Source organism: Periplaneta americana, chromosome 10, assembly GCF_040183065.1.
Source record: "Periplaneta americana isolate PAMFEO1 chromosome 10, P.americana_PAMFEO1_priV1, whole genome shotgun sequence".
NCBI classification, from domain to species: domain Eukaryota; kingdom Metazoa; phylum Arthropoda; class Insecta; order Blattodea; family Blattidae; genus Periplaneta; species Periplaneta americana.
The window spans coordinates 5,761,585-5,777,424 of record NC_091126.1 but is presented as its reverse complement, the minus strand read 5'-3'; the positions used below and the strand labels follow the sequence as shown (position 1 = coordinate 5,777,424).

Genomic DNA, 15,840 nt, shown 5'->3' with positions numbered 1-15,840 from the left:
CCTCATTAACGACGAATTTATTTGAATTTTCTGTTAGTTACATCTCCGACAGTATTATTATGTGTTTGAACATGTCTGCTATTGTAATACGGTTCACCGTTATGTAGGCTATGCATTAGTTATAACATTGTCCACTTGCGAAGCATTTAGCACGTTCGCCAGTTTGAACCAAAAGAAACTGTTCCTGCATTGGAATCTTGATTCACTTTAAATGTAGTGCCGGTACTTGTTCTGATTTCTTTGTATATAGTTCAGTCTCCAGTAATTCCATTCCTACATAGCTAATATTACCCTACGTTTAATTTGTACTTCAGTAACTAATTCTTTCCTTGTTTAACGTCTACAATAAATTGTCTAGCCTTTATTAATCAGATGATATATTAGTTCTTTGATTTTATTGTAACTGTAAATTTGATATTAATTGTGATTTTAATTTTAATTGTATTATCGGCGATGCAGTTGTATTTCCCTGGTGGAAGAGAGAAGAAGGCCTTTGATGGTTAAGTAAATAATACTAAATAAATACTAAATACCTTATCAATTTTACAAACCGCCGAGTCGTGATGCACATGTTCATTGAGTTTTATCAGGAATTTAGTAAAATTAGGCGTACCAGTTATTTGAAAGAGGAATTTTTCATTCTGAAGCTGATGTGATCAAAAAACGTATCCTAGCTTCAGCACTCTTCCCGTCTCCCGTAATGTCTTCAGTAAGATTTAGACCTTGGGATACGGGAAACTGAAACATGTACCGTTTGGGAACTTTATATGCCGATTTCGTTAATAAATATGAATCGTACTTGAAAATTCCTTGTGTAATTGAGTGCTTAAATCAAGTCAGATTGTTTTCTTGTACATTCACTTAAGCATAAAGAAAAGCTAGAAGAAACACTGTTGTTGACCACTTAAAAGGACGCGCTTGATTCAATAGCCATTGGCTTGTGACTGTAGAGGCTTGCTACGTCGGGAGCAGTACTGTATGGCGGTCGATTGCCAATTGGATCACTCAGTATTTACGCAAAAAACTTTTAAGTTTTGCTTAAAAATTTGTCCGATGTACGCCAAAATTCATAATGTATTCTCTGATTCTTAGTTACTAAAAAAACTTACCTCTAATGGAAGTTTTGCCCGATGTGTACATTTATTATCAGGCAGTACGACTCACTTGAAACGTGCTGAGGAAGGACAATTGTTTGTATATATCGGAAGTCCGATTAAAGTAATATGTTACAAGTCAGCGATGTATGCAATGAATTGGGAAAGGGACTGGCCACCCTGTCCCGTTATCTCCTGGATTAGATGCCTCATGAGTGATGTCTTATTGGTGTCACTTCTGAGGTTCATACTTGTCTTCCGACAGTAGACTAAACAACTAAAAATCTGCACGAATATTCTATCCCGTAAACGGACATGAAATTATCATCATTAATTTAGGAAACAGGCCGCGAAACCAGGTGGCCCGGGTTCGAATCCCGGTCGGGGCAAGTTACCTGGTTGAAGTTTTTTTCCGGGTTTTTCCCTCAACCCAATATGAGCAAATATGAGCAAATGCTAGGTAACTTTCGGTGCTGGACCCCGGACTCATTTCACCGGCATTATCACCTTCATTTCATTCAGACGCTAAATAACCTAGATGTTCATACAGCGTCGTAAAATAACCCAATAAAATAAAAAAATATATATATAAAGCGAGAAAGTGGCAAAGTACATCCACGTTACGTCCAGTATTTTACTTTACTTGAGTCATCTAGACAAACGTTTCATCTTTCCATCAATTGTGGATATGCAACACTTGAGAGAAACGTGATCGGTGAACATTGCCAGCAGTTACGATGACAACAGTGATGGCATCTTGTTGTGAGGAACGTCTCTTTGGTTCAGATTATATTCGATTCACTAGTGATAGTGTTTGAGTGATAAGAGTTTGTTTTCAACGCCCTACGTATATTCAAAACGGCTCCAACCAGTTACTGTCCGTTCACGTTCAATAATTCAATTTAATCTAATCTCCTCTTCTGTATGAAATTGGTAAGAAAGCGACTGTGAATTATTCCAAGATTTTCAAACAATCTCTACACTCCAAATACAGCAATCATAAAATCATTTAAGCCTACTGAGCCGCATTACTCCAGGTCGAATCGCAAGTCAGGGTTCACTTAAGCGGTAAATTTAATGAATCGTGAATTCTTAGCAAAGCGCGTATTCAAGGTCCAATGTTTGTTTAAAAAGCTTGCAATGTGGCATCCTTATGTACGTAAATCCCATCATTTGCAGAAATATTTCATCACGTATGTTATTTTGAGAGATTACCTAATAATAATAATAATAATAATAATAATAGTAATAATAATAATAATAATAATCTTTATTAGCCATTAAACAATAGGCTTCGTCATTGTTAAAATACATGAAACAAACAATCATTATGTATTAAGAAACTCATCTGTGCTATAAAAACTACTTTCATTTAGAAAAGTCCTAACAGATTTATTACAATTAATAGCTTCTTTTAAGTGTCTTGGTATTTATTATAAAATTCAACACCTAAAAAAACAAATCTATCAAGTGTTTAGTTAATCTGCAAGCAGGATAAGAAGCACAGAGAAAATGACTACCGCTTGCAAAATTCCATTAGAAATGAATTAAGCTGCTTCTAACAAGCGATAATATCTCGTTCTTCTCCACTCAGAACTCCATAATTGTTCAAAGTCAAACTATACAACAATCAGTACGTGGCATGAGCTATAACCGGACGATCCTACATTTTGTGATTGGGTTGTGAATAACGTGCATGATGGGGAAATATATGCATGTCTATTTTCTTCTCTGACTACACTTGGTTCTATCTCCATGGCTACTTGAATTCGCAAAATTACCGTTATTGATTTAATCAAAAACCTGACATTATTCACGATGATCTGCACGTTTAGAAAGATTGTGTATAGTGTGATGTGAGAGAGAAAGGATTCCCGAATCGTTTTATTTTTGCAAGGAATACTTAATGTCGACAGATGTATGAATATGATTTTAAATCACCGCACTTACAACGAAAATTTTCCTCCAATATATGAATGAAGTTTCCCAAGAAAGAGCTATTAATTTCAATCTGTGGCCCCATCGTTCCCCCGACTTGACGCCCGTGATTTTTATATCTGTGGTTTATTGAAATTTAATGCGTGCGTGCAGGAGAAACCCATGCACCTTGGAAGATATCAAGCATAATATCCATCAGAAGATTACCTTTATTTCTCGACGGGAAATTGAACGAGAGATGGAGAACTTGTTAAGTACATGTATGTACCAAAAATGTATGGTGTAGGACAAAGTTAATTTCAGTATGTTCTTGATTAAATTACATTAGTGTACTAAAATATAACAATCGTCCACTCAGCGCGCCGTGTGGCCGATGGGTGTACAGTTCCTAGGCATACGAAAGCGGCCGCAGGGGCGGACCACGATAGACTCGGACACCTCGTAAAATGAGGTTTCTGAAGGCGTAGGGTATCCTACAATTTGTCATAAAGTGTGATAACTTTATTGTTACCTCACTTTTTAAGAACCTTCATATTATACGTAAAGACCTAATTTATATTTTATTGCAAAATTAAATCCATTTATGAATGTAATCACAATATACATCATTTTGTGTATTAAGGAACAAATTAGTCAATTGTTAATTGATATTAAATAAGTAAAGAACCAAATAATGTCCTTATATACCTATAATACTTATAAATAAATATCAACAATTGTGGCCCTAACATACACGCGTAGGTCTTGTAAACAATGAATTATATAGATTTATTTCCACTGTCAATGAAATCCTTGGGAGTAAGTGTGATGGTCGAAGACAGGCTGAGTTCAAATTCCTGTCAGCTATTTTTGACGGGACAAAAAGGTTTGTATTAATCGTAAGAGGAAAGGGTTTCTTACACACTGTAACTATATGTTAATGCAAATATTTGCATTATCTATTCTTAGCTTCGAAAGTATGACTTTCTGGGTACTTATCACATGGCAGACACTTGAACAGATCTGATAGTCATATTTAAGATCATTGAATTTCGCACACATAGCACAAATGCGACCCGTCACTGTCTCTCTTCTTCTATCTGTCTGTGCTTCCAACCCAGGTAGTTCAAGAAGAATTCAATTTTACAGCATGACGTAATAGCCCCGTGGGGCCAACTGCACCCACCTCTGTGCTAGAGCATTGGTGAATATACTTTGGAGATGTACGAAATCTGTTGCCATAGATCGAAAGCGAAATCTTCTTGAAGCAAGGAGTCGACAGTTTTCTCCGGAAGAACGTGGGTAGGGTTTCACAATAACGCAGTTCGAACTTCTCTCATAATAGTGGGCATATTTATAATGATTTCTACCAGAATCGCTTTATTGCTACTCTTGTAGATTATCTCTGCCTTAGAAAATGTGTACGTCATTTTTCTCAGAAGTGAACTTGTTTCTTTTCCGAATCCTACTGAAATACACAGGGTTTCTCTCGCCATATCAAATAACTCCCCACTTCTCACACCCCGTTCTCAAAACACTTGACAAAGTATTCTCCGTCCCCACCCGCCCGGCAAGGTAGACCTCCCGCCCGTCTTCTTCCTCTTCCCACTGTGGTGTTATATTCAGTTAATAGCATCCTCATGAAACTTTTATACCTCGGAACGAAAAGCTTTGGTATGCATAATGCAAATGTGATGCAATGCACGGGGGTTTAAAGAGAAAATCCTCCCCTTTCTGTCTCCTTCACCGAGGTCTTCTTATGACCGCCGCAGCCGCATTTCAGCAGTTGGACATTGCATATCCCGCTCCCCGAGGAGACGTCGGATGAGACCCGTCCTTCTCTTCCCTTCTCTCTCTCTGTCCGTCTCTTTATAAGTTACGAACGGGGATTTTTGTGCTCCGAATGCCGTATCCGTCCCTCGTAATGTCGACTCTTGTTTAATACAACATGTATTATAATTGTAAAAGTGCAAGTAGCAGAATGAAATGTGCGTGACTAAAGCTGGGGTAAAAAACCAACGGAGATCGGGCGGAAAATAGCCATACTCTCGTCGCAACAGGAAGGCAGAATGTTTGAGTTTCTAATAGAACGAAGGTTACTCGTCATTGGTAAGATGTGACATTTATTTTGTTGTTCGATATGACATTTAGCACGCTAATGGGAGCTACTGTGCGCCCAGATATTACATACGATAGGGAAAACCAATCATACAGTAGAAATGGTTAGAGAATGCGGTAGTGATCTATTAGACCCGTCCTAGCATAAATGTCACAAATTAAACATTTAAATTATGGTTTATTTAACGACGTCGCAACTGCCGAGGTTATGTCAGCGTCGCCGGTGTGCCGAAAATTTGTCCCGCAGGAGTTCTTTTACATGCCAGTAAATCTAGTGATGAGTCGAACTGGACCGGGATAGATTCCGCAACCTCGAGCACAGAAGGCCAGCGCTATACCGACTACGCTACCCAGGCCGACCAAATGTCACGAGACTGGATGTGTAATAGGGGGGGTTGGGTTGGACAAGAAAATGTAATATTCAATGTCTGGCGAATGAGGAAGTTTTAAACTACATGTAAAATTTAATAGCTTATTTTCGTGGATCCAACCAAAATTTTAATATACGTGAAAATTATTTGAAAAATTCACAGTATCTCTAATGCCACCACCACCACCACCATTACTACTGCTACCACAATCAATATATTATATTGTGATGTATCTGTATTATTAACGTAAAACTGAGTATGGTAAAGTACAAGTTTCTTACATCATCGGTATATAATAAGAAATTATTGATCTACATATAATAGGAAAATTACCTAAAATTTGCTGCAGTTCTGGCAAGTGGTCTTTGTTTGTACGTATCTGTGTGTACGACATATTACTGTATGTTACTATCCTGGCCAGTGGTCTGCATACTTGTGTATCTGTTACTTGTTGCCATCGTCTATGTAATTCTTCATCCTTTGCATGTTGTTATTATTTCCGATCAAGGTGTACGCGACGGTTTAATCGTACAGTGTTACATATCGTCGAAGCCACCGTCTTGTGTTCAAAGCCATTTAGGGCTAGGACACCAGTTTTTTGTCTGTTGTAAACTCTCTTGTCTTATTTTGAGGCCTAGCGCCGTGCTGACCCAGATGATTTGAATCCCGCAGTATTTCCATTCGTGTGACTCGAAATAACTCAGTTATATGCATTCAGTGCAAATCCCGCAAGGATAATTAAGCAGTCTGATTGATTGGTATTTATTATTATTATTATTATTATTATTTTTATTATTATTATTATTATTATTATTATTATCATCATCATCATTATTAGGCTCAGTATGATAATGATGAAGATAAAGTTTTCATAGAGCTCTAATCTGCAAGAACAACCCATATTTTTAACTAGTTGCATAATATGTATGTTGTAAAGAGAGTGTAGTCTATGCATGTTAAATCGCCAGGTCAGGTTTCACAGCATTTTTCTGGACATGGCGATAGTTTGTACGTTCCACAAGCGTTGGTATCATAATGACGTAATGATTATATCGGTGTAATGTTATGCTGAGTGTTACTGTGGGGATAAGGTTTTGAATCCTTTACTCCCTTTCTGAAGACTTCGCAAACGAAGACAGAGGGCTTTAACTACCAGAAAGTTGGACGCGAGTATCTGTTACTGACTGTATCTATCTCTCACTGTGAGTCGCAATATTGAAGCTGGACAATAGAGCCCCTATATGACAACCGCAGAAGTGCCGCGGACGTCACAGCAGAATAGCGAGGACACGGGAACTGACTGTTCGCTCGCTTTGTTAGATGACGTTTCGACGTTTCATAATCCACTAACCATAAACCTTTATTTACATGACCTTTAATGTGTTGTTTGTGGCTAGAATATCCTAGCCATATTCTCCTTTTCTATCTGTTTAAAACTGTTCATATTATTTATATTTCTTGATGAAAATTGGGCCACTCCTTTAATCACAGCAATTTAGCTTTGGATGTATTCACAGTACTGCAGTTACGGCAATTTCTGATTTTTCCCTTACGGCGAGGTAAAGACATTTCGCCATTCCTACAATGAGGACAGTTTATAATTAGAAGACTAAATATTTTAAAACATGTTACATTTCTTTGCATTTATGCATTTCAATATAATGAAATCAATGCTCGTTTCTATAAGTTCATAATGGGCTGTTAACAATAATGAAGTACTAACAATAAATCACAAGACTGAAAAGGGTTCCACATAAATGTAAATAAATAGTACACCAACAATACATCATAACATTTCATTGTCGTAATATCAACAATTTTACTCCACAATTTTGGCAGAAACAAAAAATGTTCTCAATCAACCATTTTTCCATGAAATATGGTCATAATCTCAAATTTGTATTTGTATTTGGTTATTTTGCTAATAATTCTGTAGTTCTCAGGAAAAGTGACACAAGTCAGTTTCCACAAACCTTTTTTGATAATTTATTGACAACTTACGGAACATCTGTTCGCTTGGAAAAAATACATAGGTATTCCTCCCATTACAATAATTCATACAGAAAAAAAATAAAATCTACATAAACCAGTGTAAGTTGTCAATAAATTATCAAAAAAGGTTTGTGAAAACTGACTTATGTCACTTTTCCCAAGCACTGCAGAATTGTAACATAAAATATAATATAAACAGATAAAATTTTTGCTCACCCCTGAAAGAGCAGAACTCGTACTTAGGGGCGGATTCCTAAATTTAAATTAAGAAGTACATAATACAATTTGTTTTATGTCTACTACACAATAAGAATATGTGAATTTAAAATTTACAATTTTTCACAAATTATAAAATCCATCCATAACTTTCTAAATTTAATACTAGAACTATCATAATTGACAAGATTAGAACATTTAAATATAATTTTTATATATTCTTGGGTTCTAAGTTACTACTATGATTATATGCTGTAGCAATGTTGCATTTTGGTTCAAACAGTCTTAAAGAATTCATACCTTTTGTTTCATAACTATGAGAATACAATTCAAAGATTTTAGATTTTTTTTTAGATTAGAACTTTAAAGTGTAAAAACAATTTTGAGGTGGAAAATCAATAGGTTTATGCACACATATTTTCATTTTTTTTCTTCTGTAATAAATAAAGTGGATAAAATTGGTTTCAAATGGGGTACCCCATCCTATAATTCCATACATAATTACCGATTTAAATAATGTTAAGTATATTGTGCGTAATAAACTTATTGACAAGTAATTCCTCAATAAACCAAAATAATATATTATTTTATGTAATTTATTACAAAGGTAATTAATGTGTTGGTTCCATTTTAAATGATTGTCGAAAATTATGCCTAAACATTTAACTTCAGAGGACTCCTTAATAATCAGAGATTTACAATCAGAGCTATGCAATTTAATACTCAATATAGATGTAGGAGGTTAGTTACATTTTTCAGATAATGATAATGGAATAATTATGGTTTTATTTTCGTTGATAGATAGATAATTTATGTCAAACCATTTTTGTCAATAGAAAATAAAATTCATACGTCTTACATACTCAGTAGGCCTATATATTTATTTGGAAACCCCTCTGTGACTTAGTTCTTCTGTTTTTGGGTCAGATGAATTTTACTAAATTATTGGACTTGTATTTCAACTTGAGAGAATAGAAAGACCGTAAATAATTTCCCATATAAATTTCTGATAGAGGCTTTTAATTGGGAAGTTTATTCTGCGAGAAATCGCCTGCGTCTGTGTGTATTCGTATATTACATCTGTTCTTGAATTTAGTAATAAATTTGTATATTACATATATCATAAACAAATTTGTTATACTATATGTATTAGTCGTGTATTACGTATCTGGAGAGATTGATCATTTCGTGAGTTATAAAATCAGTGCAGAATAAAATAGAATTGTGAATCCTTATAGTGTAGACTAACTTTTATTGGTTATGTGGAAATGCATTGGATTTAACTTGGTTTGTGTGTTTGTTGCAGAGAAGGACCCGTATCCTGTAGACGCCCTGCCCACCTGCAACCACGCACTCTCAGTTTGCCAGCAAGAAAGGAAATGCATCAAATTATTTGAAGACTTCAAAACAAATTGCAAAGTTCGAGATGGAAAATGTCGCATGGACGACAGGTAAATGGATCGGCACATAACCTTACACCAGATACCGTAGATCGATACAGCTATATATTTAATTTGAACTGTGGCTGAAAATGTTATGAAAATTGTACATCCTGAGAGATGGTGTGATGTCTCAATCGGAAGCTAATGTTAATATTGCTGGAAAATCTAAATGGTTTGTACCGAAGTTCATAAAATTTTTAAATAAAAAAAATGTGTGTCCGTCACAGCAAACCGTATACCGTAGGACAGCGGTCATCAGCACAGAACATCCTGGGGATAGCGTCTCTTATCCGCGGAGCACACACTGCACTATTCACAAACATGCACTCAAATACCGCTCTCACTTCACTTCGCTTCACCGCGTCGTTATTTAAAGCCGCTGCTGCTAACCAATACAATCATGCTCCTGCGTCGAAATGTGTCATTAGAAAAAGTCCGTTTTCACGTAGTATTCTTTACTAACCGTTAAATATATTTTCAATTTTCACATTCGTTTTAGTAGTTAATCTAATTCGAATTCTATACTATAAGTGTATTCGTAGTACCGAAATACCGCACCCACAGGTGACTATTTGAATAAAAACGTACGTGGATAATGGACGATACATGGTAATAATGAACACATCTGCAATTTACGGAAACAGACCGATGAAAAATGAATACTGCCCTTAATTTCTCACACACTGACAGACTGCAGCGTTGCCAACCGAGGCCGAATTCGGCTAAACGTAGCTTTTAGCAGAATGGTCGTAGTCGAATGGCAAAATGTAGCCGAATGAGATTCGATCGAATGGCCTTTTTTAATACTCAATTTTATGTGTAAACACGTTCTTCTATAAAATTTTATTGCCTCACACTCTAATAGCCATAAGAAGTTTCTCGCTTCCTCAAAGAAAAAAAATACGAAAACATAACTTAAAATTTAAAGTAGGACTGAATTACGGACACTGCGACCATTATTTATGGCAAGGAAAGCTTTGTTTTTTTTTTCAGTTTTCTTTTCCTGTTATGTGAATAGCGCCCATTGTTTAACGGTCAATTCGTGAATTCGCCGACACCTGACAGAGTCTTTATTGGGAGTCGACTATGCAACAAAAGTGAACTGGCCATAAATTAATGAATGACATACCCAACACATCCGTCTTCCAACATTTTATAACTATAGCATAGGTCGTGGATTCTGTTTATTACTCTCTGAATGTGTGTGCTTCATTTTGGTATTTGTACCTGAATTTCGGGACGTTTGTAGCAGAGTCGCTAGTATTGAGGTTGGTAACGCTGAATGACACGTTCAAAGCCTAGGCTCTTCACAGAGCTGTCTAGTATTAGTGACGTATGCAAGCACTCCGCTTGGCGCATGCGCATATGCTTTCTCTATCTGCTGCAGCGAGCCTGGTTTGAAGCTGTATCATTCTGCGAGTAGCCACAATGCAGTTACGCGCTGGTTCCGCGCCGAGGAGCTGGCGTCAATCCTTCCGTAACTAGACCGAAAACTAGAGATTTCATTTACCTACACCAATGAAAACAGGAAAATGTAAATGCGCTTATTTCTTGAAAATCCAATGGGTATTCTAAGGCTCACAGATTACTCTTCAGCTTCGTCTCTGGCTAATGTGTGTTTTTCAAGGAGCTATTGTTGAAAACATATTTTGAGAGCCTGCACTGTTAATTCCAGAGCTCCATAATCAAGGAAGTTTTTACTCTGTACTATATTATTTCTGCCATTTATTTTCAGTAGATTAGGTTCATAACAATTAACAATCTTACAATTCAACTGAATATTTTGACTTAGAAATGTCACAGTTGTTTTTAAACTGGAAAAAGGAAGGATACTTACTCATCTGTAAAATCCGTGACAGAATGTTTGTAACATCCGTGACGTGAAAGACACAACTATAAAATGTTGACCGATTATGTTTCTGTGAACTAATTGGATCCCATGAGATTTGCATAGCTTTCACATGGACTCTATGAGAATGGATCTCTTTTTGCTTGGGGCTGAGACCTGTGTTTTACACTTTTTCTTAATAAAGTGTGTAAAGTGAGTTCACAAATCTTGTAACATCCGTGACGAAATTGTTTCTCTATTCTCTGCAATAATAAGAAATTTTATTCAGACGACTTTTTTCTGTAAAATGATACTGATCTTCTAAATTGATTCTAATACTAAACGTTGACAAAAGTCATTTCATTTTTAATGTATAGAGTTTGGAAAGAGTAAGAATGTGACACCCGTGACAACTGGAATAGCTGATTTGTGTTGTTGGTTTAGTAAGAGCACGTGTACTATAGCCTATGCAAGGATTGACTGTCACGTCGTGGGGCTAGATGGCACGGACACGGTTCATCGTATTTACATTTATGTAATGTACTTTCATTTCCATATGCATATGCAGAGTGCCTTAAAATGCGTCTCATAAAACACTAGTTGTACTTAAAAAATTCTTACCCATCCTTTTAATTACAAATTATTGTGTAAATTGTCTTAAAAGTTGTAATTTAAGCCCTACTCAGAATTTCGCCTTTCCTCACAACACGCTGGCAATAATGACTTCCTGTTCAAATGTCGAAGCGCAAATATCTAGGCGGTGTTTTTCAAATTAGAAGCTCCTGTCTCGGTTGGAAATATATTCGTACACGTGCACGGTTCATATTTTGCAGATTCCCTTCTCTTCAGCTCGAAAATGTTTCACAGAAATTAATTTTATGTGATACTATCCATATGACTCGTATAAAATAAAACACAAAAAATATGTCACCGCCCTAAAGGCGTGGCACGACACGGAATCCTCTTTGCTGTCGTGAGTTGTGAGAGGTCTCTTCCTTTTCGCAGCACTACAGGGCATGACTGTATCTCAGATGTCTTCACTATTTTCAGCAAAGGACTCTGTCCACCTAGTGTGTGTGTGTGTGTGTGTGTGTGTGTTTTACCAATATCGCACTACAGAATAGGAAAGCATGATATGAATAGTTTTCAATGTGCCATTAGGATCTACATTTTTATTGGAATTTGTGTGAGAAGTAATTCATTCATTCATAGTGTTCTGCTCAAGGACAGGCCTTTCACTGCAAATCCAGCATTCTCCAATCTTTCCTATTTTCTGCCTTCCTATTAGTCTCCACATATGATCCATATACAGTATTTTAATGTCGTCTATCATCTGATATCTTCTTCAGCCCCGAACTCTTCTCCCGTTCACCATTCCTTCCAGTGCATCCTTAAATATCCAGTTTCATTTTTCTGAGCCAGTGACCCAACCAATTCCTTTTCCTCTTTCTGATCAGTTTCAGCATAATTCTTTCTTCACCCACTCTTTCGAAAACTTCATTCCTTATTCTGTCTGTCCACTTCACACGTTCCATTCTTCTCCACATCCACATTTCAAATGCTTCTGTTCGCTTCTTTTCACTTCGTCGTAATGTATATGTTTCTGCCCAATACAATGCCACAATCCACACAAAGCAATTCACTAGTCTCTTCCTTAGTTCTTTTTCAAGAGTTCCGCTGAAAATGCTGTTTTTTCTATTAAAAGCTGAGAAGTAATTAATTTAATGAAATCTTATTAAATAACGACTCGTCAGTCTCACTGACTTCCCGCCTAATTACTTGGTTAAGGAGATATCGCATCCCCTGAACACAGATGCTGAAATGTGTAATGCAGTGAAATACCAAAATCGAGATTTTGTGGAGTCACAAAAATTACTTTCTCCTTTAAACCCAAATGTTGATAAATAAACTCTTCGACTATGAATATTTTCTGCACAAGAATCAGGAAAGTAGCCCTAATAAAATATAATAATTATTTTCTTTTATGACGTAATACAAAATTCATGTAAAAATGCTGCCGCCAATGTGATCCGAACTCATATTCTTCTGGACGACAGTGAGACAACATAACAGCCTGAGTTATTACGACGAGACAGAAACCCTTTTCCTCCGCGTGGCATCCTCTATTATGCAGGTTACATTTCGTTTACCGTCGTTACACTTTACTGCAAAATGTACAAAATAATGTTAATCTACTATTAGCAATAGACTACTTCTCTTCGCATCCTAGAATGCCTTGCTTGCAACAGCAACAACCGAAGTAAAATGATTTAATCTCCATAGCCGCGTGTGCACCACCGCTCAAGCACTGAGCATGCGCAGTATGTTGTAATTGAAACTTGGAAAATTCAGGTGGCCCAAATTTTGTTTCTGGGTCTGTACTATAATGAAAACACTGCATTGAAAATGAATCAAGAAATTTTCATTAAGAACCGAGGATTCTAATATTCAATAGTTTTACATAAAATGTTGACAGCATTTCCAAAGGGAAGAAGAAGATGAGATGATGTACGAGAATACGCTATTTAAATACCTTTATTAAACCTTAATATTGTACTGAGAGTAAAGAGTTTTAAAGTTCTAGTTGCACAGATTACTATGGCCAAAAATACACTAACTGCATATCAGTTGACGGAAATCAACAGAGGAATAGGTTGTAGTAGATTTTCTCAGGGTAAGCCAATTTATTTTCGCTCAGAATTTGCTGTACTTTGCCCTAGCCTACATCTTATGAAGAACAGAAGAACCAAATTTGAGCGGAAAAGTTAACTCATCCCCAATCCAAATTCTATTTCAGAAGTGTCGAAACAAAATGCGATAAGTCCATTTCACTTTCTTACAGATTTCCCCTCTTTTATAACTATGAAGCAATCTGTGTCGTTGGCTTGCTTTAAAACTGCTTTCTCCTTTCTATAATACCATTTATGTACGCTGTCTGATTCAAAAGCAGTGATTAATTAAATATTGATCTCATATGAAAAGTGTTTTGGTTTGGACTAAGTGCATTTTGATTCGATGATCCTGTGGTAGTCGCACGAGCAAGAGCAACTTTGTGAGGTAATATTCGCTTTCTCGTTCCGAGCAATTTTTGTATGTTCTTGAAGCGCCGGGAGAGGTAGACAACTTCTATATCTTCGTTGCGTAGCGTATAGCATATTCAAATTAATGCAGGGATTTGTACAAAAAGACAAGGTAATATATATATATATATATATATACTTTATGTAATGTATGTATGATTATAATTATATATCTGTTATGTATGTTTGTTATGTATGTGTGTATGTTGGCCAAGTGCATCAACATTGTTTAAGTTTTAACAACCATTAACTGTCGACGTAATCCCTGTTAAGTCATAAGTACGGTGCACCAACGATTATGTATGTATGTATTTATTTACACTGCAAGTGGGCAAGCACCCGGTGGCAGTGGTATATACAATATAAACAATACACAATAAAATTTACAATACATATACAATTTTATACACAATACAATAAAAATAAACAATACAATTTAACACAGTAATAATAAAACATAAATAAAATACCTAATTTTACAATACAACCTACATAATTATGTATAGGTCCTACATAAGTTTCAATAGTCTTTCGCTTTACTCTCATCTCATTCACTGTAATGGCACTATGACCCATTTCACTGACACTTTAGCACACATTTCACTGACACTCTGTAACACATTTCACTGACACTATAGAACACATTTCATTGACGCTATAAATTATCACTGATCGGAACTGTTCGCTGCACTGTAAAACCATAACTTCACTGACTCACCTCGCTTCACTGCTACAACAGTTCAAATAAGTCAGATAATTACATCCTTATGCATACTTATAAACAGAACTACATTTAAACTAAACATTTCTAGCCTAAGGCCCTCTTACACGCTATTTTTAAATAATTTACAATTCAAACCAAGGAAGTAAACTCGTCAGGCTAGATAAATACATGTCACCTTAAAAAATTAAATGTTGAATGTCACCTTAATTTTAATTTGCACTTTATACACAACTTTTTAAGTTATTCTTGAATCTCCTTAAGGAAGGACAGCCCTCAAAGACCGCTGCAGGTAGGTCATTCCAATCATTTATAGTCCTATTTAAAAATGAGAATTTACCTACATCCGTTTTCTGTTTCCTGCATTTGATTTTAAAATCATGATCGTTCCTACCATAGTACGTTGGCTTTTCTAACCGAACCGTTATGTCTACCCATGCTTTCTGACCTAGATGTGCTCTATACAATGATGTTATTCTAGTTTTCCTACGTCTGTTTTCCAAAGTTTCCCATTTAAGTTCTTTTATCGTATCGTTTCCATCTTCTCTTTTACCTTTAACAAATTTAGCTGACCTCTACTGGATTCTTTCTAAGGAATTTATCTGATATATTCTATAGGGATCCCAACATGTAGTTCCGTATTCCATTAACGGTCGCACTAACGTTAAATATGCTATTTCCCTCGATTTGGGACTAGCCTTTCTCAAGATTCTCATAATAAAGTGAAGTGCCCTCCATGCTTTACCCGTAACATTATCAACATGCTTTACCCGTAACATTATCAACATGCTCTCCCCAAGAAAGTTTGGAGTTTAAATACACTCCTAGGTATTTACAACATTGTTCTTGCGGAATTACAACACCACTGAATTCGTAATTAAGAGTAGTTTCCTCTCGGGTTTTACAAAATGTTATAGATTTACTTTTAGAACCATTTATTTTCATCCTATGCTTTAACGCCCAGTTATAAATTTTACTCAAGTCTGTTTGAATAGCATCTACATCTGAATTATTTCTAATCTTTCTATAGATAATGCAGTCGTCTGCAAATATGATCGTTA

The 15,840-nt window shown here is 36.0% G+C and overlaps 1 protein-coding gene across 2 annotated transcripts in view; it reads left to right on the top strand.

The window, feature by feature from the left end:
* Gfrl (Glial cell line-derived neurotrophic family receptor-like) overlaps positions 1-15,840 on the top strand; it is a 1,341,875-nt gene that overhangs the window by 1,070,455 nt on the left and 255,580 nt on the right. For both annotated transcript variants that reach the window (XM_069836786.1, XM_069836785.1), the window contains exon 4: positions 9,015-9,159. In XM_069836786.1, coding sequence (XP_069692887.1) covers positions 9,015-9,159 — 145 coding nt within the window. The remainder of the gene's footprint in view (positions 1-9,014; positions 9,160-15,840) is intronic.